This window comes from Muscardinus avellanarius, assembly GCF_963383645.1.
Source record: "Muscardinus avellanarius genome assembly, chromosome: 6".
Taxonomy (NCBI): Eukaryota; Metazoa; Chordata; class Mammalia; order Rodentia; family Gliridae; genus Muscardinus; species Muscardinus avellanarius.
The window spans coordinates 139,607,603-139,634,417 of record NC_137791.1 but is presented as its reverse complement, the minus strand read 5'-3'; the positions used below and the strand labels follow the sequence as shown (position 1 = coordinate 139,634,417).

Here is a 26,815-nt window from a genome sequence, read left to right as displayed (position 1 = left end):
TTTATTTTTTTGAGCTTTAGGGGTCTTATTAAGGAAGTTTCTGCCGCTGCCTATATGTTGGAGGGTTGGTCCGTATGTTTTCTTTTAGTACTTTCAAAGTTTCTGGTCTAATTTCTAGGTGTGTGGTCCACTTGGAGTTGACTTTTGTGCAGGGTGACAGATAGGGATCTGTTTCATTCTTCTTCATATAGATTTCTGGTTTTCCCAGCACCATTTTTTGAAATTTAGATAAAATCAGCAGTCTTTGGAGCACAGATTACCAAAATCTTCACACGCGCGTGCATACACACACACACACACACACACACACACTCTCTCTCTCTCTCTCTCTCTCCACCTCTGAATATTCACTTATCTAGTAGAGAAATTGTATTTGTAATTACAACTCCTTCCACAAAGAAAACTCAAGGCCCTGTGCTCTCACTGGTAAATTCTATAAAATGTTCCATAAAACATTTAAGGAAAACTGAGTTTCAGTTTTGTGGTCTCCAAAGAGAAGGGACCAGTGAAGTCATTTTATGAGTTCAGCATTATCCAGTGACGAATTCACATAGAGCTATAGACTCTGTAGTAAATGTTAGTATGTGGAGCTGCCAGTTCTCTAAGCTTGTCAAGATTCTGCAGTTAAAATTTGCCTGGTTCTTCCAATTTATGAACCTAAACTTCTACCTTAGGATTTGTCTCTTCAGACTCCGTCAGTCAGTTGTCACTTTAGTACTGCTTTTCGGCTTCCCAGACTTTGCTGTTGTTTTTCCTTCATTCTTAGGGAATTTGTTTTTGTTACTGAGATTTTAAAAAGCATCTCGGGCCATCCTTATGGACAGTTTTCCTCCATACCAAAATACCCTTTAGAAGCTCCCTCAGTGTACTTCTTTTGGTATTAAGTTTTGTCATTCTGCAAATGTGTTTTGCCCTCATTCTGAAAAGAATATTTCTGAGTTCACAGGTGCTGGTTGACAGTCAACTTCGCAACGTTTGGGAAGTCTCGCTTGGAAGCCTTCTGACTGCCTTGGCCACTGTCGAGGAGCTGCTGTCACTGGGCAGAGTCCTGTCCCTTCCAGCTGGGCCTCCGAAGGTCTCTGTGTGCTTGGCGCTTAGTAGTCCTGTATGCTGTGTCGGCCAGCCTGGGGTATAGTGTGCTTTCTGTTTCTGGAGACACCTTTGATTTTATCCAGCTCTGCGCCTTCTGCTCTGCTTTCTCTAAATATGTCTTCTCCGCTCTCCCATCATCTCCTTTGGAGTCTCAGTTTTAAATCATCTTGGAAGTGCGCTTCATCCTCCGTGTCTCTTTTCAGTGTCCCTTGTCTTTGTGCTGCTTCCCGGGCCATGTCTTCAGCTGCCTCTTGCAGTTCTTTGGTTTTCTCCCTGGTGACGCCTACCTAGCTAGCTCTGGAGTCCAGCCTTTGTCATTTCCTTTCCAAAACTGTCTGTTCTTAATTGCCCCTTGCCAGTGGTTGTTTCTGTTATCCCGCCCTCTTGCTATCTGTGATCATGGGTGTCTGGGATGGGTGCTGGGGTTCTGCTGCCTTTCTCTCTATCAGTGTCAGTGACTCTCATCACTGGATGGTTTCTGTGTTTGTACTCTTTGCTTGCGTTTGGTTGTGGGGCCAGGGGCTGCCTCAGGGAGTTGGGAGAGCATCCTGTGGACATTCCCATATTCCCTGTATGCGCTGCTGGCTTTGAAGCCTTGCTCAGCATGGGCACCGGCCCAGCTCAGCGGCCTTCAGAACCCACCTTTCCCAGTGGCAAGAGCTCAACTACCCTGGGCTGTTCAGTGTGTGACAGGGCCACACACCCTGCAGAGCATCCTCAGGTGTAGCTCTGTCCTCGCTCATCCCTTCCTTTCCTCAAGCTGACTGGGAAAGACTTAGATATCTCTGGAGGCACGTCCAGCTCAGGTCTGTAAGACCTGCATTGCCTGGTTGTAAATCAGACTCAGAACCTCCCTCTCTTACACCTGCACAGGTGGCTCTGGTTTCTTGGATGATTGCAGAGGCCTGTCCTCCCTTTCCTGTCCTTCTCTTGCTCTTACTCAGTCTTATTGTGGCCCACTCAGCTCCATACCCCTGGGGGGGGGAGGAGCCTGCAGGTCTCAGCCCTCAGTGTTCCCTGGGACTTTGCAGCCCTGTAGCAGCACATGGTTTGTGAGTCTGCTCTCACAATCCGTGGTTCAGGTTTAAGTCCATCTCAGCACCTTTCTGTGGTCTGCTTCGGGTCCTGAGCTCCTGGTCTGGTTGGTTCTCCTGACATTCTGGGCCTGATAATCCTAATGCCAGTGGCTGGCGGTTCTGGCTTGGAGTTTGCTGGCTCCACAGCTGAGAGCATAACAACTATGTACTCTGTGTGTGGTGGGTTTGATTGTGAGAACACATTCCTGGGATGCTTGAGTCCTGGGACACGGAACATCCTCTGGACAGGCTTGCGTCCTCCTTCCTGAACATTACCAGTCCAGGAAAGTTTAGGAAGGACTTTTAACCAAGGCATCTCAAATCTCCACGGTTACCTCAGAATTAAGGACCCTGTGAGCATGTGTATGTCCAGAATTTTCAAGTATGCCAAGTGGTGGGAGGTGGCCTGGGGTTTTATTCAGGAAGCATCATGGATAGAAGGTCTTAGCCAGATATAAAAGTAGCCTACCAGGGTCCCCTAGGAGGAAGAAGGACCCCTATATCCAAGGTGGTGGGGGGGCTGGGAGAAGCTATCTCTTTAGTGCCTCTACCCCACACTGTGGCCTGCCCCAGGCCCAGGTGTGAGGGGGCTCTGATATCCCCCGGGAGGAGTGGTCCTGAGCCCTTGAGCCATGAGAACCCTCAAAGCAGGTCACTACAAGCCCTTGAGGTTTGCCATGGCTTGGATCTGGAAGTCCCCCAAGGCCCATATGTTGGATTTGTGTTCCCCAGAGGGGCACTACTGGGAGGTAGGTGGAGCCTTTAAGAGGCAGGTCCTGTGAGGAGGTCACTGGGGCATGCCCTTTGAGGGTAGAGGAGGTCACTGGGGCATGCCCTTGGAGGGTGAGGAGGTCACTGGGGAATGCCCCTGAGGGGGAGAGGAGGTCCATGGGGCATGCCCTTGAAGGGGTAGAGGAGGTCACTGGGGCTTGCCCTTGGAGGATAGAGGAGGTCACCGGGGCATGCCCTTGGAGATGTAGAGGAGGTCACCGGGGCATGTCCTTGGAGGGGTAGAGGAGGTCACTGGGGCATGCCCTTTGAGGGTAGAGGAGGTCACTGGGGCATGCTCTTGGAGGTTGAGGAGGTCACTGGGGAATGCCCCTGAGGGGGAGAGGAGGTCCATGGGGCATGCCCTTGAAGGGGTAGAGGAGGTCACTGGGGCTTGCCCTTGGAGGATAGAGGAGGTCACCGGGACATGCCCTTGGAGATGTAGAGGAGGTCACCAGGGCATGTCCTTGAAGGGGTAGAGGAGGTCACTGGGGCATGCCCTTTGAGGGTAGAGGAGGTCACTGGGGCATGCCCTTGGAGGGTAGAAGAGGTCACCGGGGCATGCCCTTGGAGGGTAGAGGAGGTCACTGGGGCATGCCCTTGGAGGGTAGAGGAAGTCACCGGGGCATGCCCTTGGAGGGTAGAAGAGGTCACCGGGGCATGCCCTTGGAGGGTAGAGGAGATCACTGGGGCATGCCCTTGGAGGGTAGAGGAAGTCACTGGGGCATGCCCTTGGAGGGGTAGAGGAGGTCCATGGGGCATGCCCTTGGAGGGTAGAGGAGGTCACTGGGGCATGCCCTTGGAGAGTAGAGGAGGTCACTGGGGCATGCCCTAGGAGGGGTAGAGGAGGTCACTGGGGCATGCTCTTGAAGGGGTAGAGGAGGTCACTGGGGCATCCCCTTGGAAGGGTAGAGGAGGTCCATGGGGCATGTCCTTGGAGGGGTAGAGGAGGTCCATGGGGCATGCCCTTTGAGGGTAGAGGAGGTCACTGGGGCATGCCCTTGGAGAGTAGAGGAGGTCACTGGGGCATGCCCTTGGAGGGTAGAGGAGGTCCATGGGGCATGCCCTAGGAGGGTAGGGGAGGTCCATGGGGCATCCCCTTGGAGGGGTAGAGGAGGTCCATGGGGCATGCCCTTGGAGAGTAGAGGAGGTCACTGGGGCATGCCCTTGGAGGGTAGAGGAAGTCACTGGGACATCCCCTTGGAGGGGTAGAGGAAGTCCATGGGGCATGTTCTTGTAGGGGTAGAGGAGGTCCATGGGGCATGCCCTTGGAGGGCTAGAGGAGGTCACTGGGGCATGCCCTTGGAGGGTAGAGGACCCAGCCCAGCCTGTCTTCTTTCCCAGCCGTGAAGTAAATGACTTGCTCCACTGTGCATTTCTTGCTGGGCTGTGCCACCTTCCCACCAGCCCCAAAACAGTAGGTCTGCCAGACCAAGTCGCAGTGACAGATTGCTGACTAACACCAGGGGCATCTTTGAGGTTGGGGCCCTTGGGCTCAGGTCTCTGTAGTCACCTGCTCACAGCCGGCAGAGCCTCTCCCCTGTGCGGTGCGCAGAGCAAGGCCCGTGACCACAGCCGATCTTCGGGTGCCACCCTGGCTTCTTGTCACTCCTGTCTGCAGTGTGATCTGGCTGGTGGGATGAGTGCGCTCTGTCCTTTGTGTTTCTCTGGCACTGACCACTGGCCTCTTGGACCTCCAGGCACCTGCCCCAAGCCCCATAGACACAGTTGCCACAGGCACCTTGCAAACTCAAATGTCTCTTCCCTGCATAGTGTCCAGAGGTGGGCCCCGGTGTTTGTCAGGAACAGCCTTTATTCAAATGCAGAGGTCAGTAACATGAAACTCCAATTTTCTGAAACTGCCCTGTCCTCATTTATTTCTTGTGTGGTGGCCCCTGCTTGGCCAGCGTGCAGTGCAAGGGTGGCAGCTTTGCACCAGGGTGGGTGCAGCAGCAGCCGGGGACACCAGGTCTGAGGTATTTGGCAACTGTGTGGGTGTAGGAGTCCTGGGCTTGGGGAGCATCCTTTTACTCAATGCTGGTGTGGATGTTCTCTGCATCAAGGGCAGCCTCTCCGGAAAGTAATAAATTACAAAGGACATAATTTAGAGCAGAGACTCGTGAGCCTCAAAGATTGCCATACTTGTGAAAGGAGCCTGTTCACAGACGTCCCCCTGCCTATCACCGAGCAGTGCAGGGAGTGCCTGTCAGCGGCCTGCAGTTGAGAATGTCACAGCACTGCCCTTGCCCTCTGGCCCTGCCTGCCCTGAGCTTCCTGGGCCCTGTGTGACCCAGACCCGAGCCTGAAGCCAGTGGGCCCTAGGGCTGTGGGCTCTAGATTCAGACACAGTTGTCAGGGACACACTCGTCCTCTTCTTCCAGCTCAGGGCAGGGGGTCCCATTGTTGGCAGGCTGGACACGGATATAGCGAGTTCTTCTTTTAGCTCCCAGCTTCCCACATGGACCGCCACACAATCCCCACGACGACCACAGGGAAACCTCGCAGTCCAGCGGTGTTTCTGGAGCTAGACCAAGCAGAGGGGAGACCGTATAAGGAAGTGCTTGGAGGAAGCAGGAGGTCCCAGGTGTGTGTGTGTGTGTGTGTGTGTGTGTGTGTGTGTGTGTGTGTGTGTGCTGTGTGTGTGTGTGTGTGTCTGTGTGTGTCTGTGCATGTGCATGTGCGCTCCACCCTGAGGACAGCCTCCCCAGGGGAGCCTGCGCTTGCTTTTCTCAGCAGGGTTGTAGAGAAAGTTGCATGATGGTGTCACTAAATGGTCAGCAAATGGTTGAGTGGCACCTTTCTAGGCTGAATCTGCAGTGTCCTGGGCTTTGGGAAATGAACTTAAGTCTGCCTCTTGGCAGCCTGAGGCCTGGGGCACGGGGGACCCAACCATCAGGGGGACAGAGTGTTCAGTTGTAGGAGCCTTCTCAGAGGCAGAGCATGTTTGGCCCACAACTCAGTCCTCCTGCTACACTAGCTGTAGTTACTTATTTCTGAAGACTGGAAGCTGGCAAGCCCTTTGGGTCGTGGGATCTGCCTCCCCTCCCACTCGTCCTCATCGGGCTCAGGCATTTTCAGTATCGTTTTTCTTTTTTTCTGTGTCCCACTGTTTCCGTTATATTTAAAAATTTAAAAATCATCTATTTGGGGTTATGGTAAACCACCTAGAGATTTCCATTTTTCCAAAGCAAAATGTATGTATACCACATGCCAAACCAGACACAGGCACAGCATTTTTCCATAGCTGTCGCCTGGGAGTGGGGCTGCCCTGCAGAAGTCCTGAGCCAACCTTGGCCTCAGCAGTGCACACGAGGACTCTGACACCATCAGTCAGCATCAGGTGCGGTGGCCTCAGTCAGCCTGCTTCCAACTCTGTGGCAACCCAAAGATGGGGATTCCAGAAACAAGTCACAGTGTGGGAAGGACTCAGGAAGGAAGGAGTGGTGCAGTGTGTTGGGGCACTGGGCATGGTGCCTATAATGCTCTGGTGCCTCCAGCCATACCTATACCTGGAGTAGCCCTCTTTTGTGGCAGACAGAGTAGGACAGGATCTGCAAAGACCCTGAGGCTTCAGAGAGACAGACAAGAACCTTGCCTGAGTGGGGAGTCTTTGGGCAACCAGCCTGGAGTGAGCCACATGGCATCTGGGAGGCCCGAGTCACTTTCCAGGTGTGAAGTGGGGCCGCTGGAGCCCCTGGCATGGTTATGGGTGCTCGCAGCAGCCCCTGAGGCAGAGGCCTGAGGACAAGGGCACCCAGCATGGGAGCAGGAAACAAACATTATGGGCCTGGTTGGGCATCCTGTGTGGTGCCAGCCACGGGCCAGGCCTGCCTCTCCCCTGAGGGAGTCCAGAGGAGCAGGAGACTGACTCATGGGCGATACAGGGTTCTGTCTCCCACCCGCACCCGGGCAGGGGTCAGGGGGAGAAGTAAAGCAGACATCAGGAAGAGCACTGAGGGTCCATGAGACATGGAGCAGTGTCAGTCAGGGTGGGTGTGAGGAGCCAGCCTGCGGGCAGGAGGCTCTGGGAAGGGCTTTGGCACAGGTCCTTCTTTGGGCCTTGGGATGCCTTGGAGACATCAGGAGCAGGGGCACCACACTGTTGCTTGTGCTCCTCAGATGTCCTGGCATGCTGGACAAGGAGTGAACTCAGCTTGATTCTTCCCCATCTAGTGACAGCTCTCTTGGCGGGATTCTCTAGGACTCCCCATCACCAGCTCCACACGGCAGTCCCCAGGCCTTCACTGATGACTTCTGTCCACTCCCACCCTGGCCTGCCCTTCCCCTACAATGTCTCCTTTGCTCCCAGCATGCTTTACCCCTCCATCCCTGATCAGGCATGGCTGACTACCACATACCCCCCTGTCCATGTTGCTAGGCACTCCTGGTGGGGCCAATGGCACCTCTCCACTGGTGTGCCCACAAGTGGCTCTTCCTGCCAGCTGGCACATGTTTGTGGGTGTGGCCACGGCCACAAGCAAATGACACATGCCTGAGTACCCAAATGGTGCATCCACTCAGACACAGGAGCCAGGAACCAAGCCCAAGTAGGGAGGATTGGTGCCACTCTCCAGAGTCTGCAGCACTGCCTTGTGAAAGCAGGGGCAGGAGGCACCAGGAGGCCAGCTGTCTTCAGTGTCTGGCACTGTGCGGCATGTTAGCCACAAGCTCACCCTCCTGCCTGGCCTTGAGATGCCAGGTGTGAGGCGGCCCTGAGCCTCCTTTTCCTCTGGCCAGCAAGGTCAGAACCAGTAGGCCTGCTGCTACTGAGGCTCTTGGCAGGCCAGATTTTGTCTGTCTCCAGCTTTTCATGGGAAACTGAAATTGTGCCTGGGTGGTGGACTGAATTAAGTTCTTGCTCAGTCTTGAGTTCCGTAACAAAGGGGAGCTCACCCTGCCCCCACCCCAGCGTCTGTGACAGGGAACACCTTCCGGGACTGCTCAGTTACTCTGTCCACTCCCATGCCAGGGTTGCTGGGTCCCTGACTGGCTAGGCTTCTGTGCAGTGAAGGAACTGCGATGTCCAGCCTCGGGTGCACCCCCCCTTGCTCCATCTCTGGTTGGCACCCATGAAGGCTAAGTAGGTAGTCATCAGTGCCTGGCATTCACTCCTGCCCTCCCCATTGCAGCAGCCCCTGTTAGCAGGGCCGGGAGCTGGCCACAGCTCCTCACAGGAACCCTGGGGCAGCTCTGGCCTCAGCCTGGTGACGCCTGCACCTGTACCCTTCGCCCCAGGTCAGTGAGTGGACAGGTGGGACCCCGTGTAGCAGACTCTCCTGTCACCCCCGTCTCTGTGTAGCAGACTCTCCTGTCACCCCCGTCTCTGTGATGTACATGCTACTCTAGGCACATTCTGATGATGCTTTCTTATTCTCCTCAGAGTCATAGCGTGAGTTGTTTCCAACTGCAGATATTGTGAAGACTCAGATCTCTAATGTTTGAATCCACCAAGTCCTAGACCTTTGAAATTTAACAACATTTTATAACAAATGTTATGACTGACCCCTCCCTCATAATTGCTCAGACTCAGGTTTCTGTGAGCCACACGGTGGTGGTGCTCAGGTACGCAAGAGAGGCTTCATACTTCTAGATTGTAAAGCACAAGGGCTGCCTGGCAGAGTGGAGCTCAGGGTGGTGCCCTGACACAGGGTGCTTTTTCAACCCCATGGTGGTCACCAGATGACACGTGCCCCATGGCTCAGGACACATACTCAGCTGTGGCTTCTCCTCCCACGGTGTGGGCAGTAGTAGACCCTGAGTTTGCCTTGAAATCTAAGCACCAAGACACCCTGAGCCACACATGTTAACTGAGGGTCCAGCTCACTTTATGAGCCTTAGGCCACCTCCTTTCTGCCAGTCTGCTCACCATGGTGTGCAAGGAATAGGAAACCTGGACATTACCTGAGAAGCTGTCCACGATCTCATTGCCCCTGCTGGCCAGGTCCAGGGCAGGTGGGACAAAGACCCTGGGGCTCTGCCGGAGCCGCACCAGGGTCACTCTGGCAATGGGAGGCAGAGACTTCAGCCGTGGGTAGTAGAATGAGTTCGCTGGGTGACTGGGAGAAGAAGATGTTATCTGGAGTGGACGAAGAAAAGGAGTTGGCACAGGGAGCCCACCTTCACATGTGTGTGGCCCACTGGGCAGTACCAGCATCCAACAGGGCAGTTTTGAAAAAGAAACTAACCTGGGCCTCACCTAAGGGACACCAGTCCCAGCACTGCCAGACATGCCCACCACGGTTTCTCCCTGAGCCCTGGGAATGGTCTTTTGGCTTGTTTTTTGTTTGTTTGTTTGTTTGTTTGTTTGTGAGTTTTCTCGGGTTTTTTGTTTGTTTTAGAGTACAGGGGATAAAACCCAGGGACATTCTACCTCTGAGCTACATTCCCAGCCCTATTTTTATTTATTTTGAAACAGGGTCTCACTAAGTTTCTGATAGCCTTACTAAGTAGCTGAGCTTGGCAGCAAACCTGCAATCCTCCTGGGCCAGCCTCCCAACTACTAGAATTACAGCATGTGCCACTGCGCCTGGCATCTGGGAATTGTCTGGCCATGTCCTCTGCCTGGCCACCATGACAGTGCTCCCACAGTGGGCTCACAGGCCAGGCAGGGATGCATGTGCTCTGCTCAGCAGCCCCACGAAATGGGGGCTTGGAAGCAGAGGCCAGGGAGGGGGACCTCTGAAGGACCCCGCATCTTGCTTCTTTCCTGTAGTGCTGCCAGCTGGGCATTAGAAACGGTGTTCTCTAAACCAGAGCCCTGCCCCTGGTAGGTGAAAGCTCTGCCCACTCCCTCCCTCCAGCCGGGCTGGCCACACCTCCACCTGCCACTCTAGGGAGGGGGCTCCAGAGCACTCCAGCACAGCATGGCGTGCCCGGGAGAGAGGCTGTCGGTCACCTCAGTCACTGTGTCCTGTGGAATGGTCGCAAAGTTGGGTGAGGAGAAAGTGAAGCCGCTGTCGGTCCCAGCGTCGTAGGGGTAGAGGTCCAGGGCAGCCTGCTCCTTCCAGCGGCCTCCCTCACACAGGTTCAGACTGTCGACGCCCACAAACCAGTCGGGGCTGGGCACAATGCGGACCACGAAGGAGACCTGGGTGCAGCCAGGAGGCTCAGCCACTGCAGCTTTGGGGACACACCCTCCCTCCGGCTGCGGAAAGCTTACCAGCGAGTGCCGGGGGTGCAGCTCCAGTTCCGCAGAGGTCTGCCCCGTGCCGCTGGGGACAGCAGGGGCCGAGAACACTGCATGCACGCTCTGGAGCTTCTCTCCAGCAGCCTCGATCTCTTTCATCAGGGCCCAGGCCTCGCCTCGCTCAGCAAAGTCCCTCAGCCCATTGCTGACATACTCATTCTTTCTCCACATGCTGTAGTCGGAGCTGTGAGCTGCCCCTGTGTGACAGCCAGGCTGCATGAGCCAGCTGGGACGGGTAGCAGGTCCCAGGCTGGGATCCTAGCTGGCCACCACCCCAAGTGGACACTACATCCCTCCTTCCAAAGCATCCGCTCCCTCAGCTGAAAGGCAGGGAGCCACATCCTTCCTGTCACTTACAGGTGGTGGCGGTCTGCATCTGTGCATTGGTGGAGGTTCTGGTTTGGTGACTGGTGACCAGCTAACCTCCTCCTGCCTGGCCACCTCGACCTTCACGTTCCCAGAGCCCACAGTGTCTCCGGCGGGCACACCGTAGGTACTAGGAACTATTTCTTGCATTGAAGTCTGCTGGCTGTGAGAGTGCCCACATTGTCAGTCTCTGCTGTGCCTAAGGCAGAAGAGACCTCTTTCTCCCTGGTCCCGTCTGTTCTCTCTGGGGCCAGGCAGTGGTGTGTCACAAAGAGAGGGAGCTGGGGCCTCGCCTGCCAGCAGGAGGCGGCACCCTCTTGCATAACTAGCAGCTCTGGGCACTCACTGGGACCGGCCCATAGCCCCACATCCCAACGCCTGCCACCCCTGTCTGGTGGGTACCGCGTACCTAGGTCCGGGAGACATGCGGGCCAGGTTAAGCACCATGCAGTTGCCCCAGGTCTGTCCCCTGTACTGAGCCCTCCCAGACAGGTCGGGGCACTACTGAACATGCCCTGGAAAGAGGAGGGAAGGGGGCTGCCCTTACCCAGCAACGAGGACCACTGTGCAGGGGGCCGGAACAATGGGTACTGCTTGGGGAAGGCTGTCTGGCTCCACTTGCCGGTGAAGGTGATACTGTATTTGGCCAGAGGCCGGGCAGTGCACAAGGACTCTCCCCCCAGCAGCTGGCCAGTAGCAGGGCCAAGCGAGGCAAGGAGAAGAGCCCAGAGAGCCCCGCCCAGGGCAGTGGCTGTCTTCGGGTTTCCCATAACCTGCAGCGGGGGGAGAGGAGAGCAGATACCATTACTTCCAAAAAGCCCCTGCCAGTACAACCCAGAGATGAGAGAGGGCTCCTAGTGAGACCCCGTGCATACCCCTGCTCCCCAAAGTCTCCTGTTGAGGCTTTCCCACACCTCCCCACCACCAAGTGAAGCGTGCCTTTGAACCGCCAGTGCATCTGCCAGAACCCCAGAGTAACTGGCAGGCTTACAGCCGCCGGGATTGCTGCACGCCCTGCTGCTGGGTGCAGAGCTCACACGCCACACTAAGGCTGATTACTCGGCAGTGGGGCACAGCATGCAGGAGGCACATGCCTCACAGTGGCTCCCCACCATGCCTCCAGGTACAGGAACACGGGACCTGGCATGTAAACTTGACATGTTGCCCGTGCTCAGGGCTGGACCAGCAGAACTTAGGCAGCAGCCAGTCTCAGAGTGGGTCTTTCTGTGTGGTTGCAGATTTCAGGGCCTGGGGAAGGTCCCAGGAAGCCAGGGCCCTCTCTGGGTCCGCATGTCCCCAGGACCTAGGTACGCGGTACTCACCAGACAGGGGTGGCAGGAGTTGGGATGTGGGGCTATGGGCCGGTCCCAGTGAGTGCCCAGAGCTGCCATTTATGCACGAGGGTGCTGCCTTCCGCTGGCCAGCGAGGCCCCAGCTCCCTCTCTTTGTGGCACCCACTGCCCGGACCAGGGAGAAAGAGGCTTCCTCTGCCTGGCACAGCAGAGACTGCTGCTCTCTGCCTTCCCCAGAGCTGACTGTAGTGCTGACCTGCTCCAGCAGAGCTTGCCCCGCCCTGGCTGGCCCGCGGCTTTGTCTCTTCTCCTCCCTCCCCTCTCTCCTCCTCCCTCCCCTCTCTTCTCCTCCCTCCCCTCCCTCCCTCCCAGTGTCTACTGAAACGGTGCCATAAGGAGCCCTGTGCTCAGTGACCTCATGGCCCGGCCAGAAGAGTGGGAGGTGGACCGAGAAGCCCAGGACTGTCCACTGTGGCATCCACAACGTCAAGGCTCTGGATCCCAGCCAAACACAGCTGCCTCTTGCCCATCATGCCTGGATCTACACAGCATTGCCGAGGAGGCCCACACGCTGGCCAGGGGGCATCTGGGATTGGTCTCTCCCAGAGGGAATCAGAACCAGGCAGAGTGAGTGCTCAGGGGGTCGAGGATGAGCCACAGAAAGGGGGCCACCCTCCAAGGACCCACGTTGTGTGCCTCTGTCCTCTGGCCGCCTGTGTGGCACATGCAGAGGGCTAAGGCTGCCCTGGGCCCCCATGTCACTGCTCCTGCTTTAGGACAAGCCGAGAGATTCTGGAGTTTATTGTTGCACAGTGTCAAGAGAATATCTACAGAGCCCCGTCCAGGCCGAGGAGCCGGAGAAGGGAGGGAGAGCAGCGAAGTCTTACAGTCTCCCTGCCCGCCTTGCTCATCAGAATGCTCAGGAAGCTTTCAAGCGTCAACAAAATGCATGCTGGTTTTTGGAACTCTGTTAACGTTTTACATATTCAAACAGAGGTGGAGTAAGAATAAATAGAATCAACAAGAATAGAATACAAACAAAAACAAATGATGTAACCTGTATTTCAAATAATAGCACAACCACAGAGAAGTCACTGTGAGTAGTGTTTGACTCCAGCCCCTAGCGCCAAAGACAAATCCTAAGTCAGTAGTCTCCAGCTTTTTGATCTCAGGACTCCATTTCACTCTTAAATGTTACTGAAGCTGGGTGTGGTGGCTCATGACTGGAATCCCAGTACTTGGGAGACTGAGATAGGAGGATCACAGGTTTAAGGAAAGTGTCGATAATATAGCAAGACTCTCAGGAACCTAATAAGACTGTTTCAAAACAAAAACATAAAAAGGGCTGAGAATGTAGCTTAGAGGTAGAATGCTCCTGGGCTTAATCCCTAGTACCCAAAAAACGTAGTCATTGAGGTCACCAAAGAGTGTTTGTGTGGGTTTAATCTGCTGGTGCTTGCCACATTCTAAATCATAACAAGTGCTCAGAATACATTAATTCACTTCAAAATAACACAAAGTGATTACACTGTTAGCAAAAGTAACAATATTTTATAAAAAGCAGTTGCTATTTTTCAAAATTAGAAATGGCATGGTTCTGTATTTGTGCAAATCTTTTTATTATCTAGCTTAATAGAAGGTAGCTGTACTATCATATCCCCATCTACCATTAATATGATGAAACTGTTTTTGTGTGTGTGGTACTGGGGATTGAATCCAGAGGCATTCTCTGCCCAAGCCACATCCCCAGCCCTATTTTTTTATTTTTTATTTTATTTTATTTATTTATTTGTGTGTGTGTGTGTGTGTGTGTGTGTGTGTGGTACTAGAGGTGGACCCCAGGGGCTTTTCTACCTCCGGACTACACTCCCAGACCTATTTTATATTTTATTTGGAAACAGGGTCTCACTAAGTTGCTGAGAGCCTTGCCAAGTAGCTGAGGCTAGCTTCCAACCTGTATGATCCTCCTGTCTCCACCTCCCAAGCGCGGGGATTACAAGTGTGTGCCACCACGCCCAGCTCTTTTTCTTTATTTTGAAACAGAATTGTAGAGGGTCTCACTAAGTAGCTGAGGCTGGCCGGGAACCTGCTATCCTCCTGACTCTGCCTCCCAAGTACTGGGATTACAAGGATGTACCACCACACCCAGTTCTTGGTTGATGTCTTTGAAGAAAGTGCAGCCTTGCATAGATACCAGGAAGGGGAGAGTGCTTTCACCTTATCAGGCGAAAGGTGGCCATCAGACGAGGCCTGCGGAAACTTCGCTGTACATGCATCAGAGAATGAAAGTAAAAGGGTGCTTTCCTGGAAGCGGCATTGACCTCACTGCCCCAGAGATTCTCTGCTGTTTCAAACCAACACTGAAATCTAATCTGGAGGCTTCTCTCTGGCAGAGTCTTGGGCTAGCACTTCTGCACCTGCTTTGTGTCCCAGGACTAGAACAGGGCCCCTTGTCAGGCCTCTCACTGTTGGCAGTGGAGCTCCAGGGAGGGAGGTGACTGAGATGAGCACTGAGTCACTGGAGGGGCTGGCAGTGCGGCATGGGCTTGTGCAGTGTGTGTATGTGAGGGCACACACCTTCCTAGCAGTGACCCTGGCACCTGGGAGCAGCAGCACTGGCATCATTGAGCATACTGGGCCTACTTCCCACTAAAAGGAACACGGGCTCCTTGGAGAAGGGACTGGCCGGGCTGGAGCTTAGGGAGAAGAGGACGGGCCTGGAATACGGTTGCAAGGAAGCAGAGGTTGCTGGGGCAGCTCCTGCTGTGGCCCACTCAGACACAGTTCAGTTCTCGCCCGTGTCTCTTAGTGGCCTCAGGTCGGCTCCATGTTACAGAACTCGAGGGACAGTAGTAGCAGCCCCAGTGTGTCAGGAGACTCATTTCCCAGCCCTCTGCGCCCACCTACCTCAGGAAGGCTCTGCACTCAGGCTCCAATTAGGACATGCAGTGGGGGGGGGGGGCTGGATACCTCCAGCGGGGCCTCCCCAGGGGACTTGAGGGATGGCAAGAGAAGAACTTCCTTAGGTGGCAGGGTACCCCCAACTGAGCAAACCTAAGGACATGATGGGACGTGGGAAGGTCTCTGCTGCACTCACATAGGGGCACAGAGGGAGGTTGGGGAGAGGTGGTCGCAGTGCCTGGGGCCCCTTGTGTTGCCCTGGGCTAGGATCCCAGGTGGAGCTGGTGCTGCGCTGAGGCAGGGAGCCTGGCAGGAGGGAGTCAGCTGGTATGACTGTCTTCACGGACTCACTGGGAAGCTCTCTGACCCCGGGCTCCTCCTCTGTAAACCAGGTGCCATAGTCTATCTCCCACTGAAGACAACACTAGGTAACACTTGGCAAGGTATCCCCACAAATGAGAGTTCCTCTGTGCACAGAAACACACCACCGCATGACAGATTCATCCATTAAGTGTATGTTAAGCACCTCCTGCACCTCAGAGATAGGGACAGAGAAACTACCCCAATAGACCTGAGGCTTCAGGGTCTGGGTGAAGAGGATATTTTCTCCAGACACCTGTAATTCCAGCACTTGGATTTGTAGGTTCAAGGCCAGCCTCAGAAACTTAGTGAGATTCTGTTTCAAAATAATAAAATAGAGCTGGGGGATAGCTCAGGGGAAGAATTCCCCTGGATTCAAACCCCAGTGCCCAAAGAAAACAATAAAAGTTTGATTTATTGAGCTTGGTATGGTGGTACATGCCTGTAATCCCTGTATTTGTGAGGCTGAGACAGGAGGATTACAGGTTCAAGACCACCCTCGGCTGTTTAGCAAGACCCTCAGAAACATAGACCCTATTTTAAGGTTAAAAAATAAAATAGGGCTGGAGATATAGCTCAGAGATAGAACATGCTGGGATTTAATATCCAGTACCACATAAACAAAGTTGTCTTTGTTGACAGACACGAGTACTGGGGGCCCTCAGGGACAGGCCCTTTCTGGGGGTCATGTCGCCACCAGCCTGAGCTGGTTTCCAGGGGGCGTGGGTAGCTGTGGCTGCAGGGCAGTGTGTTCTCTGTCTGCCCATTTCCCTGGCATCTGCCCAGCCCCTTCCACCCCTGTCGTAACTCTGCTTGGTGTCTAGTGTGAGTAGTTGACAGGCATACTTCCAGGGTATGGCTCGCCTCCCCTTTTACTGAGGGATTGAACCCCAGGGGAGTTGGGACATTCTGCCTCCAAGCTACACGCCAGACCCTATTTTATTTTTTAATTTGAAACAGGTTCTCACTAAGTCACTAAGGCTGGTCTGGAAGCTGTGACCCTCCTGTCTCAGCCCCCCAAGTACTGGGATTATAGGTATGTACCACCACACCCAGCTAGCAATTTGTGAAAGGTTTCTGTTAACCCAAAGAAATTGCTAATGGTGGACTTCTAGGCAAATATTTAGTGTTCCAAAGTTCCCTCCCCAAGGTTGGGGCTTATGCTGCTCAATTTGGGTCTGTGCAGGCGGGTGTGGGATACCGAGAGCATGTTTGTGGGCGAGTAGAGCAGGCGCACACAGGAATGCTTGCTCAGGCCCCTTTCCTCCCTGACCCCATTTGGTCATCACACTCGGCTCCACAGGACCGGGGCCCAGTGCCCAGGGCTAATGGGGTTCCAGCCAGGGATGGCAGGCCTACTTACCTTCCTGTGTGGATCCTGGCAGGGGAGCGGTCCTCTAGGCCTAGTATAGCAAGGACTCTGAGAGCTTGCCCCAGCCCCTCCCTGGGGTGGGGCACAGGCCCCCAGGCCTTACCTGGCCAGAGCCCAGCTCCCAAGCCACATCTGCTGACTCAGTCTCCGAATCCCCACCCTTGGGATAAGCTGTCTTCTGAAGGCGGCGTGTCTGGCTGCCCAGGGGGGTCCTGCACAAAGTTAAAAACACCCACAGACACCACACATACCAGCCCACGCAGGCGCACACCCGTTTGCTCATTCGCTCACTCAACAGACAGTTACCCAGGGGCTGGCTTCTGTCAAGCATAATCTCTGTGCACAGACTTTCTAAAGGCTGCCCGACCCCGAATGCCTTTATGTCCGGGAATGGGGCCATGAGGTCTGGCTCGCCCTCCAGCACCCCCTTCCCTTCCTCTCAGCCTCTCTGGCTCTCCCTAGGGGGCCCCCAGCCTGCTCTGCACTTGCAACTCTTCTACCTACCAGCCCTTTTTATTCTTTGAGACAGGGTCTCATTACCTTGCTCAGGCTGGCCTCAAGCTTGCAATCCTCTTGTCCTGGCCTCCAAGTACTGGGATTACAGGGGTTGAGTGAACTGCCATGCTCACTTTTTTTTTTTTTTTTTTTCAGTTCTGGAGATGGAACCAGGGGCATTGTACCTCTGAGCTATACCCCCAGCCCTATTTTTAGTGTTGTTGTTTTTTGTTTTTGTTTTTTTTTGGTGGTACTAGGGTTCCTGGAAGCTCTTCTATCTCCGGCTACACTCCCAGACCTATTATATATATATATATATATATATATATATATATATATATATATATTTTTTTTTTTTTTTTTTTTTTTTTAATTTGGAAACAGGGTCTCTTAAGCCAGCGAGGCTGGCTCCAAACCAGCGCGATCCTCCTGTCTCCGCCTCCCAAGCACAGGGATTACAAGCATATGCTACCATGCCCAGCAGTGTATTTTTTTAAAAACAGGGTCTCACTGAGTTGCGAAGGGTCTTGCTAAGTAGCTGAGGCTGTCCGTGAACCGCCATCCTCCAGTCTACACCTCCCTAGTGCTGGAATTACAAGCGTGCATCACCACGCCCAGCTGCCCAGATTTAAAAATGTGGATACTTCACAAATTTGTGTGTCATCCTTGTGCAGGGACCATGCTAGTCTCTGTTACCATCCCATTTTTATTATATGTGCTGTGAAAGTGAATACCGTGGTTTTATTTTTAACCAGGAAGTCCATTCCTACCAGAATAAGCAGGTAGGGACTAGCTATGGAGCATTAAGTGGCTCTCCTTAGCAAGCTGAAGGCAGACCCTGGATGGGGCTTTGGGGGACCATCTTCAGAGCTGCAGAGCAGGTAGGCTGCTGGTCCTGCCTACTCAGGAACCTACCCATAGGTGGCCCTGCACTGTCTCCCTCCTACTGATGGCCTCCATTCAGGGCCAGGTTTCACTGAGCAGTTCTGATTCAAAGTCTGCAATGGGTCCAGAAACTAACTTCTAGGTTCTGCTTCATGGCCGCTGAAATCTGGGAGAGTACATAGAAGGAAGGTAGAAGTAAGCTGAGCCACAGCACCCGTTCCCATCTGCTCATCTTAGCTTATTGCTAATGCAAAGTGGGGCCGCACCCAGCTGGCCCACCTCTGTGCTGTGACCACTGAGACCAAGCCTAGCTTGCAAGAGACTTGGTGAATGCAGCCCCCCTTCCTTCCCAAGCTAGCACAGCGGCACTGCCGACCTCACAAGGAGGCAGCCATGCCTGGTGAGCACAGACCTGGGAGGAGGACTGCAGGTGCTTTCTGCTCTACAGAATTCTCCACTGTGCAACAGCCTACCTTTCAAAATGTGGGCCTGTCAATTTTCAATAGTATAGTGTCTCTTCTTTCACAATAAGATGCTGGGTTCTCAGCAAAAAAATGGCAGAGTAAGGACTTCTGAGAACTCTCTCAATGAAGGTTTCCTGAGTGGAGTTTCTCCTCAGTATGAATATCATATGGCAGCAAGTCAGGTCTTCCTTGCATGAAATACATTCACATAAAAAAGCAAAAATGGAGAGATGTAAGAGGTTTTATTTAAAGCAGTGATGGTACCCTGAAAGGAAGTCAGTAATGAAGGGAGGTGAGGGTGTTTATGATCCAGAGAAAAGCATCTGGAATAGCCCCTTTAAGTCAAACATGGTGCCAAGCCAGATGTGGTGGTACACACTTATAATCACAGAGATCCAGTCCAGATCTACCTTGAACTTTTGAGGAAATCTCCCCAAAAGTAGACTGCTCCTGCCACACAAGCTTGGGAATTCTGGACAACATGCTAAGTGGTAAAAGGGTTTGGGGGTATCTATCAGAGGGAGCTCCGCATAGCCGGGATGGGGTGCCACGCTGCGTGTTCTGGGAGACAGCCCTCATGGCCACCGTGCTCCTCTGTGCAGAGCAGGAGGCCAGGGTGCACATGGAGCAGCAGAGCCTGATCTCCAAAGTGAACTTGTGGACCTCTGCCTTTGGAGGGAAGACAAGGCTCGTTACCACTAGGTATTTGGGGTCCCAGCTTTCACAAAAGACATGTACTGCTCTCTCATATTAAAAAAAAAAATTGAAAAACGCCGGGCGTGGTGGCATACACTTGTAATCCCTGTGCTTGGGAGGTGGAGACAGGAGGATTGCCCAGGCTCGAGGCCAGCCTTGCTGGCTTAAGAGACCTTGTTTCGAAATAAAAATATAAAAAAAAATAGGTCTCCGGGAGTGTAGCCTGGAGGTAGAAAGGTTTCCAGGAACTCCAGTAAAAAAGAAGGAGGAGGAGGGGGATGAGGAGGAGGAGGAAAGAAGAAGGAGGAGGAGGAGGAGGAGGAGGAGGAGGAGGAGGAGGAGGAGGAACATCTGTAGACGACCTGCTCATAGTGACAGAGACCAGAGCCCGATGCACAGCAAGGCCTGTGCCGGGGCCTCTGAGACCAGGATCAGAGCCTGTCAGGCAGCTAGGCCAGTGCCAGGGCCAGTGAGGCCGGGATCAGAGCCTACCATAAGGCAAGACCAGTCTGGGAGCCTGCCATGAAGCGAGGCCGGTGCTGGGCCTCGGAGGCCAAGATCAAAGCCTGCCGAGCGGTGAGGTTGGTGCTGGGACCAGTGAGGCTGGGATGGGATCGGAGCCTGCCGAGGGGTGAGGCTGGTGCTGGGGCCAGTGAGGCTGGGATTGGGGCCTGCTGTGAGGCAAGGCCGGTGCTCGGGCCTCCCTAAGAGTCCAGGATTGGAGCCTGCCGAGGAGTGAGGCCGGTGCTGGGGCCAACGAGGCCAGGATAGGAGCCTGCCATGCAGTGAGGCTGGTGCTGGGGTCAGCAAGGCTGGGATAGGAGCTTGCCTTAAGGCAAGGCCAGTGCAGGGGCCTCCGAGGCTGGAATTGGAGCCTGCCATGAGGCAAGGCCTGTGCTAGAGCCAGCAAGGCTGGGATCAGAGTCTGCCGGGTGGCCAGGCTGGTGCTGGTGCCTTCAAGAGTGGAATCAGAACTTGCAATGTGGTATACACAGAGAAATATCACAGAAAATTAAAAATCAGATGCTTTCCCTGATATGCAAAAACTAGGAAGAAATGGGTAATAGGAGGAAATCTAGTTGAAGAAAGGGCCCTATGGAGAAGCAATTAAGGTGACCCAATCAGAGGGGATGGGATGGGAGAAGATGGAATCTCTTTAAAACACATGATGTACATAAATATATCAAAGTTAATCACTAAATCAAGCATGGAATTGAGGGAGAGGGAGGGAGTGGGATGGGGATTGGATAAAGGCTAATTGGATGATATGTGCTTGGATATTCTCACAAGTCTTGTATTCCATTGTGATGTTTGACTATAATGCACCAATAAAAAGATATTTTTTAAAAAAGAAGTGAGGGCTAATGTAGAGTCATTAACTGCCTGACTCAGTATCAAAAATATGCCCCAACATACATGGAGAGCTGAGAGATTTACTGGTTCCAGGCATTTAAGGAACTCTTAGTCCAATGATTAACTGACCACTGATTAAGGAGAGACTTAATGGCCACACATGACAAAGAATACAGATTTTACAGAATTCAGAAAGCCTCTAAATAAATTACAACAAACAAACAGCAATAAACCCTGAGGGGTGGGGATAATTTGATATCCAGAGCTGCCATATTTTAGTATTATGAGAAATTGTAGTACCAGAAATTATGAGCCATGGGAAAACATGGGAATATGGCCCGTACGTAGCAGGAAGAACGTGATCAATATAGACTGTCACTGAGGAAGTCCAGATGTTGGACATACCAGAGAAGGTTTGTTTTGTTTTTTAACAGTCTGAAGCATGTTTAAAGAACAATAGGGAGCCATGTCTAAATAAAGTATAACAGTGATTTTCAGCCAGAAGTGGTGGCACATGCCTATAATCCCAGTACATGGGATTCAGAGACAGGAGGATTGCCGTTTCAAGGCCAGCCTCAGTCAATTAGTGAGGCCCTGTTTAAAATTTAAAATAGGGCTGGGGGTGTAGCGCAGAGGTAGAACACCTCAGAATTCAACCCCCAGTACCACACAGACATAGACACAGAGTGATGTTCAGCAAATAGAGATACCACTAAAAAGTAAAAATTAAAAAGGAGGACTGGATTTAAGAATCCTGGAGTTGAGAACTATAATTGGATCGAAAAGTTCACTAGAGGGGCTCAACAAACAATTTGAGCAGGCAGAAGAGTCCACAAAAAGGAAATAGGGTCAATTCATATTATCCAGGCTGGGAAAGAAAAGAAAATGGTAAAAAATGAACAAGATTCAGAAATGTGGTCCACCACCAAACACATGAACAGTTACATAATTGAAGTCCCAGGAAGAGAGGGAGACGGGATGGAAAGACATTTGAGAAAATAATAGCTGAAACTTCCCAAAGCTGATGAAAAACAGCCTGCACATCCAAGATCTACCCAGCCAATTCTAAGTAAGGAGCAGGCAAAAGGATCTATACTGAGGCCCATTATAACTAAACAGTCAAAGTCAGTCGCAAAGGATCTCGAAAGCCGCAAGAGAGAAGCAACCCTTCACAGGTGAGGGTCCCTCAACTGGAGCCGAGGCCTGACTACTCACATAAACCACAGAGGGCAGTAGGCAGTGGGTGACGTGCAAGGAGGAAAAGAGCTATTGTCCCCCAAGAAGTCTATAACGGAGAAGACTACCCTTCAGAAAGGAAGGAGGTATTAAGTTATTTCCAGGTAATCAAAACCTGGATTTATCATTAGGAAATCTACCCTACAAGAAATACTAAAGGAAGGATTCTAGACTAAAACAACATGAGACAGTAACTTAAACCCACATGAAGAAAGAAAGTACCGTTATGGTTTGACTCTGAAATGTCCCCAGAGCCTCATGTGTTGAAGGCTGGTCCAGTGCAGCAGTGTTCAGAGGTGGGGCTTCAGGGAGGTCATTGGATCGTGAGCTCTGATCTCATCCATGGGTCAATCCATTAAGACTCCATAACTCAAATGGACTGTTGGAACTGGAGGCGACTGTAAGAGGAGGGACAGAATTGAAGGAGTGGCCCTTTGGGGACTGTGTCTTGTCTTAGCCTGCTTCCCTCTGCTTTCTGGACACCATGAGGTGAGCAGATCTCAACACCACACCCTCAGCCATGCTGTTTTGCCTTGCCTTGGTCAGAGCAGTGGAGCCCACCAGCCACATACTCAACTCTTTGAAACTGTCAGCCAAAACAGATCTTTTTTGAGGTTTTTTTTCCTCATGAAAGCTGACTAACATCATTTACAGTCATTGGATAGGACATGGAGAAGACAGAATGGAGAAGGTTCTGGTGGGGCCGGAGCACCAGGAACCACAGCTGTGCTGGAGAATATGCTGATGTAACTACTTTGGAACCCTGCAGCCTGTTGAATGCCTGTGAATTCCTAGAAAAGGCTTGCAGTAAACTGCAGTTAATTTCCATGTAATAGCTTTAATATGACACCATCAGTCGCATGACAGGCAACTGGACATGTATTCCTGGAGCAGTTTGCACTTGATTTGCGGGACCCCTGTCACCAGGCATAGTGGTACACCTGTAATGCCAGTACTTGGTAGGCTGAGACAAGAGGATCACAAGTTCAAGGCCAGCCTCAGCAACTTAGTGAGATCCTATTTCAAAACAAATTAACAACAACAACAAAAGGACAAGAGGTGTGGCCTAGAGGTAGAATGCCCTGGGTTCAAATCCTAGTACAAAAAAAAAAAAAAGACCCTGTCCTCCAAGTCTGCCGGTCTGTGCTCTGGCCCATGACTGCTGCTTCTGGTCACAGAGCGGCAGAGAGGCCAGTTGCCATTCTGTCTCCACTGGTTGCTGCAGCTCCCCTCAGCCCAGCTGAAATGACTTTGAGGACTTTAGAGTGCCAGTGCCCTTCCTCCCTCTTCATTTTTCTCTTTTTTCCCTTTATGGAGTCAAACGTTAAAGACTAGTAGGATATTCAGAAGCAGCCACATAATGTGGGAAAGGTTAAGAAGTGACTGTCTGCCCAGGGAAAGGTCCATAAAAGGCCTGAGACCTTGAATCTGCACCTGCCACAGATCCTCATGGATACGGCCACAACAGATTCAGTAGCACATGAGCAGCAGCAAGAGCCAGCGAGCCTTGGGGAAGGAGGGCCTGACTCGCAGAGTTAGGGCGTTATTAGACCCAGTCGCTGGCTTTCTAGCTGCCTTTCTTTCTAAGGGGAAAAAGGAAATTCTGGAGCTGAAAAGTGCAATAATAAAGATGAAAATTCACTAGAGGGAACCAAAGGCAGATCTGAGCAACAGCTGAGGGCATCCATCACCACTCGCCCGGCTGCAGCATCAGGCCTGCAGTGTTGCAGGAAGGGCACCTGGGAACTGAAGACAGGACTTGTGAAAGTAAATACAGGGCACTTGTGAGAGTTAACATTATAACAGTGGCCTGTAACTATGTATGCGTAGTGGGCATGCTTATAACCCCAGCACTGGGAGGCTGAGACAAGAAAATCATGGTTTGTGGACAGCCTCAGCTACTTAGTGAGGCCCTTCACAACTCAGTGAGACTCTATTTCAAAATAAAGAATAAAAAATAGGACTGGGGGTGCAGCTTGGAGGGAGAATGCCCCTGGGTTCCATCCCCAGTACCGCAAAAATAAATAAATTAATTAATCAAAATTAACATTGTAGCTTTGGTTTATAACTCCACATTTTATTTTGAACATAATCTAAGAGACCATTGGCTTTTTAAAGCACAAGCTATATTTTTAAGTACACAGTGTATGAAGACATAAGTCTGTGGCATCAACAACTGAAAGAGGCAGAGATGGAGAGGAAGAGCAGTTTGTGTCTTACGACGTTAAACTGCTGTGGTTTCAGATTAGTTAGAGTACTGTAACTTTAGAATGCTACGTGCATTCCCATGGTCACCACACGGAAAACACCAGAGTAGACACAAAGGAAGTGAGGAAGAGTTAGGAATTTCCGTGAGAAAGTAAACACAAAGAAGACAATAATGCAGGAAATACACAAAAAGTCATGATAGGCAGAGTTGTGCACACCTATTCTCTCAGTATTTGGGAGGCTGACAGGAGGATCTCAGCTTCACAGACAGCCTCAGCAACTTCGTGAAACCCTGTTTCAAGATAAACAATAAAATAGGTCAGGGAATGTAGCTCAGAGGTAGAACACACCCTGGGTTCAATCCTCAATATCCCCCTACACACACACACACACACACACAGAGGTAACAAAATGACAGAAGTGCTTCCTTCCCAGTAAGTACTTTAAATGAAAATGGACCAAACTTTCTAATTAAAAGGCAAAGGTTCAGGCCGGGTGTGGTGGCGCACGCTTGTAATCCCTGCGCTTGGGAGGCAGAGACAGGAGGATCGTGCAGGTTCGAAGCCAGCCGCGCGTGCTGGCTTAGGAGACCCTGTTTCCAAACAAAAATGTAAAAAAAAAATAGGTCTGGGAGTGTAGCCCGGAGGTAGAAGGGCTTCCAGGAACCCCAGTACCACCAAAAAAAAAAAAAAAGGCAAAGGTTCACAGAATGTACAAAGCAACTTGATCCAACTACATGCTATCTACAATGACATCACATATGAAAAATACAAACAGATTGATTAGTGAAGAGATAGAAAAAGATATTCCATGTAAATAGTAATCAAAAGATAGCAGGGAGCCGGGCGTGGTGGCGCACGCTTGTAATCCCCGCGCTTGGGAGGCAGAGACAGGAGGATCTGGGTTTGTGGCCAGCCTCAGCTACTCAGGGAGGCCCTCTGCAACTTAGTGAGACCCTGCTTTAAAATAATGAATAAGCTGGGAGTGGTAGTTCACGTTTGTAATCCCCGCGCTTGGGAGGCGGAGACAGGAGGATCACGCAGGTTCGAAGCCAGCCACGCTGGCTTAAGAGACCCTGTTTCCAAAAATAAAAACAGGGCTGGGAGTGTAGCCCGGAGGTAGAAGGGCTTCCAGGAATCCCAGTACCACACACAAAAATAAATAAATAAATAAATAAAATAAAATAATAAACTGGGAGTGGTGGTACACGCTTATAATCCCAGCATTTGGTAGGCTGAGACAGGAGGATTGCGGTTCACAGATAGCCTCAACTACTTAGTGAGACCCTCTGCAACTCAGAGATCCTGTTTTGAAATAAAGAAAAACTATGGCTGGGGGTGTATCTTGGAGGTAGAAAGCCCCTGGGTTCCATTCCCAATACCACCAAAAAAAAAAAAAAGTTGATCAAATTGAAGGAATAAATACTAATAAAGACTTCAGTATTGTATCCTGAAAAGGGGGTAGACAGAAGCCAGGCATGGCGTCGCACACTTGTAATCCCAGTGTTTGGGAAGCTGAGACAGGAGGATCTCACAGGTTCAAAGCCAGCCTCAGCTACTTGGGCTCTCAGCAACTTAGTGAGACCCCGTTTCCAAATAAAATATAAAATAGGTCTGGGAGTATAACCCAGAGGTAGAAAGTCCCTGGGTTCCACCTCTAGTACCACCAAAAATAAATAAGTAAATAAAAAGCGGGTAGACAGAAGATAAGTAAGGACACAGGACCTTTACAAATGACCCAACTAGACCTACAGACTTCACAGAATACCATACCTAGCAACAGCATGCCATTCTTCTCATGCACACATAGAACTTTTTTTTTTTTTCAGTACTAAAGATTGAACCCAGGGGCATATTATCTCTGAGCTACATCCCCAGCCTGATTTTATTCTTTATTTTGAAGCAGGGGCTCACTAAGCTGCAGAGGGCCTCATTAAGTACCTGAGGCTGGTCACAAACCCATCTCAGCCTTCCAAGTACTGGAATTACAAGCGTGCGCTACCACGCCCGGCACACATAGGACATTTTCCAGATTCGACTATAGATTAGGACACAAGCTTCAATCGTTTTTTGTTGTTTTTGTGGTTCTGGGAATTGAAACCAGAGGCATTCTACCTTTGAGCTATATCCCCAGACCGATTTTATATTCTATTTGGAAACAAGGTCTCACTGGGTTGCTGTGAGCCTCACTAAATTGCTGAGGCTGTCCTTGAACCTGCGATTCTTCAGCCTCAGTCTCCCAAGTACTAGGATTACAAGTGTGCACCACCATGCCTGGCTTCAATTGTTTTAAAAGGGCATATAACATACAATCTGTTTTCAATAAGGGGAACTAACAAGTGAAACTGGAAATTTCACAAATTTATGGAAGTTGACACACTCTTACGCAGCCAACAGGTCAAAGTAGAAGTCACAAAGGAATAAGAAAACACTTGGAGCTGAATGAAAATGAAAACAGAATGCATCAAAACCTATGAGAAAATGAAAACAGTTGTGAGGAGATTAATATCTATAAACAGTTATATTAAAATTAGAAAATTTTCAAATTGCAACTTAACTTTATACAATCCTGACTTTACAAATAAGTAACTAGAAAAAGAACAGACTAAACTGAAAGCTAACTAGAGGAAAAAATACTCAAGATTAAAGTGAAGATCAATGAAGTAGATCACAGAAAAGCAATAGAGAACGTCAACAGAACCAAAAGCTGGTTCTTTGAAAACACCAGCAAAATTGACTAACCTTTGGTTAGCTATAGTAAGAAAGGGAGAAGACTCAAACTACCAAAATCAGTGATGAAAGTGAGACATTATTACTGATTCTGTAGAAATAAAAAGGATTATGAGAGTACTAAGAATGGTTGAAGGCCAATAAATTGGATAGTCTCAATGAAACTGACAATTTTATAGAAACACCAAACCAAGACTAAATCATGAAGAAATAGAAAATCTGAAGAGACCTATTGCTGGTGTGGAGTTTGAGTTAGTAGTAAAAAGTCTCCCATCAAAGACAAGCCTGGATCTGGGGACTTCATTGCTTAATTCTACCAAACATTTAAAAACGTTG

At 51.2% G+C, this 26,815-nt stretch overlaps 1 protein-coding gene across 1 annotated transcript; it reads right to left on the bottom strand.

Annotated features, from left to right (window-relative positions):
• Positions 1-5,275: 5,275 nt before the first annotated feature.
• SPON2 (spondin 2) lies at positions 5,276-11,258 on the bottom strand (the record flags this gene model as incomplete). The annotated part of the gene is made up of 5 exons (XM_080697138.1): positions 5,276-5,460; positions 8,838-9,012; positions 9,832-10,023; positions 10,096-10,319; positions 11,036-11,258. 5 exons carry the CDS (start codon positions 11,256-11,258, stop codon positions 5,276-5,278), a joined length of 999 nt encoding a protein of 332 aa, XP_080553264.1.
• Between the last annotated feature and the right edge of the window lie 15,557 nt (positions 11,259-26,815).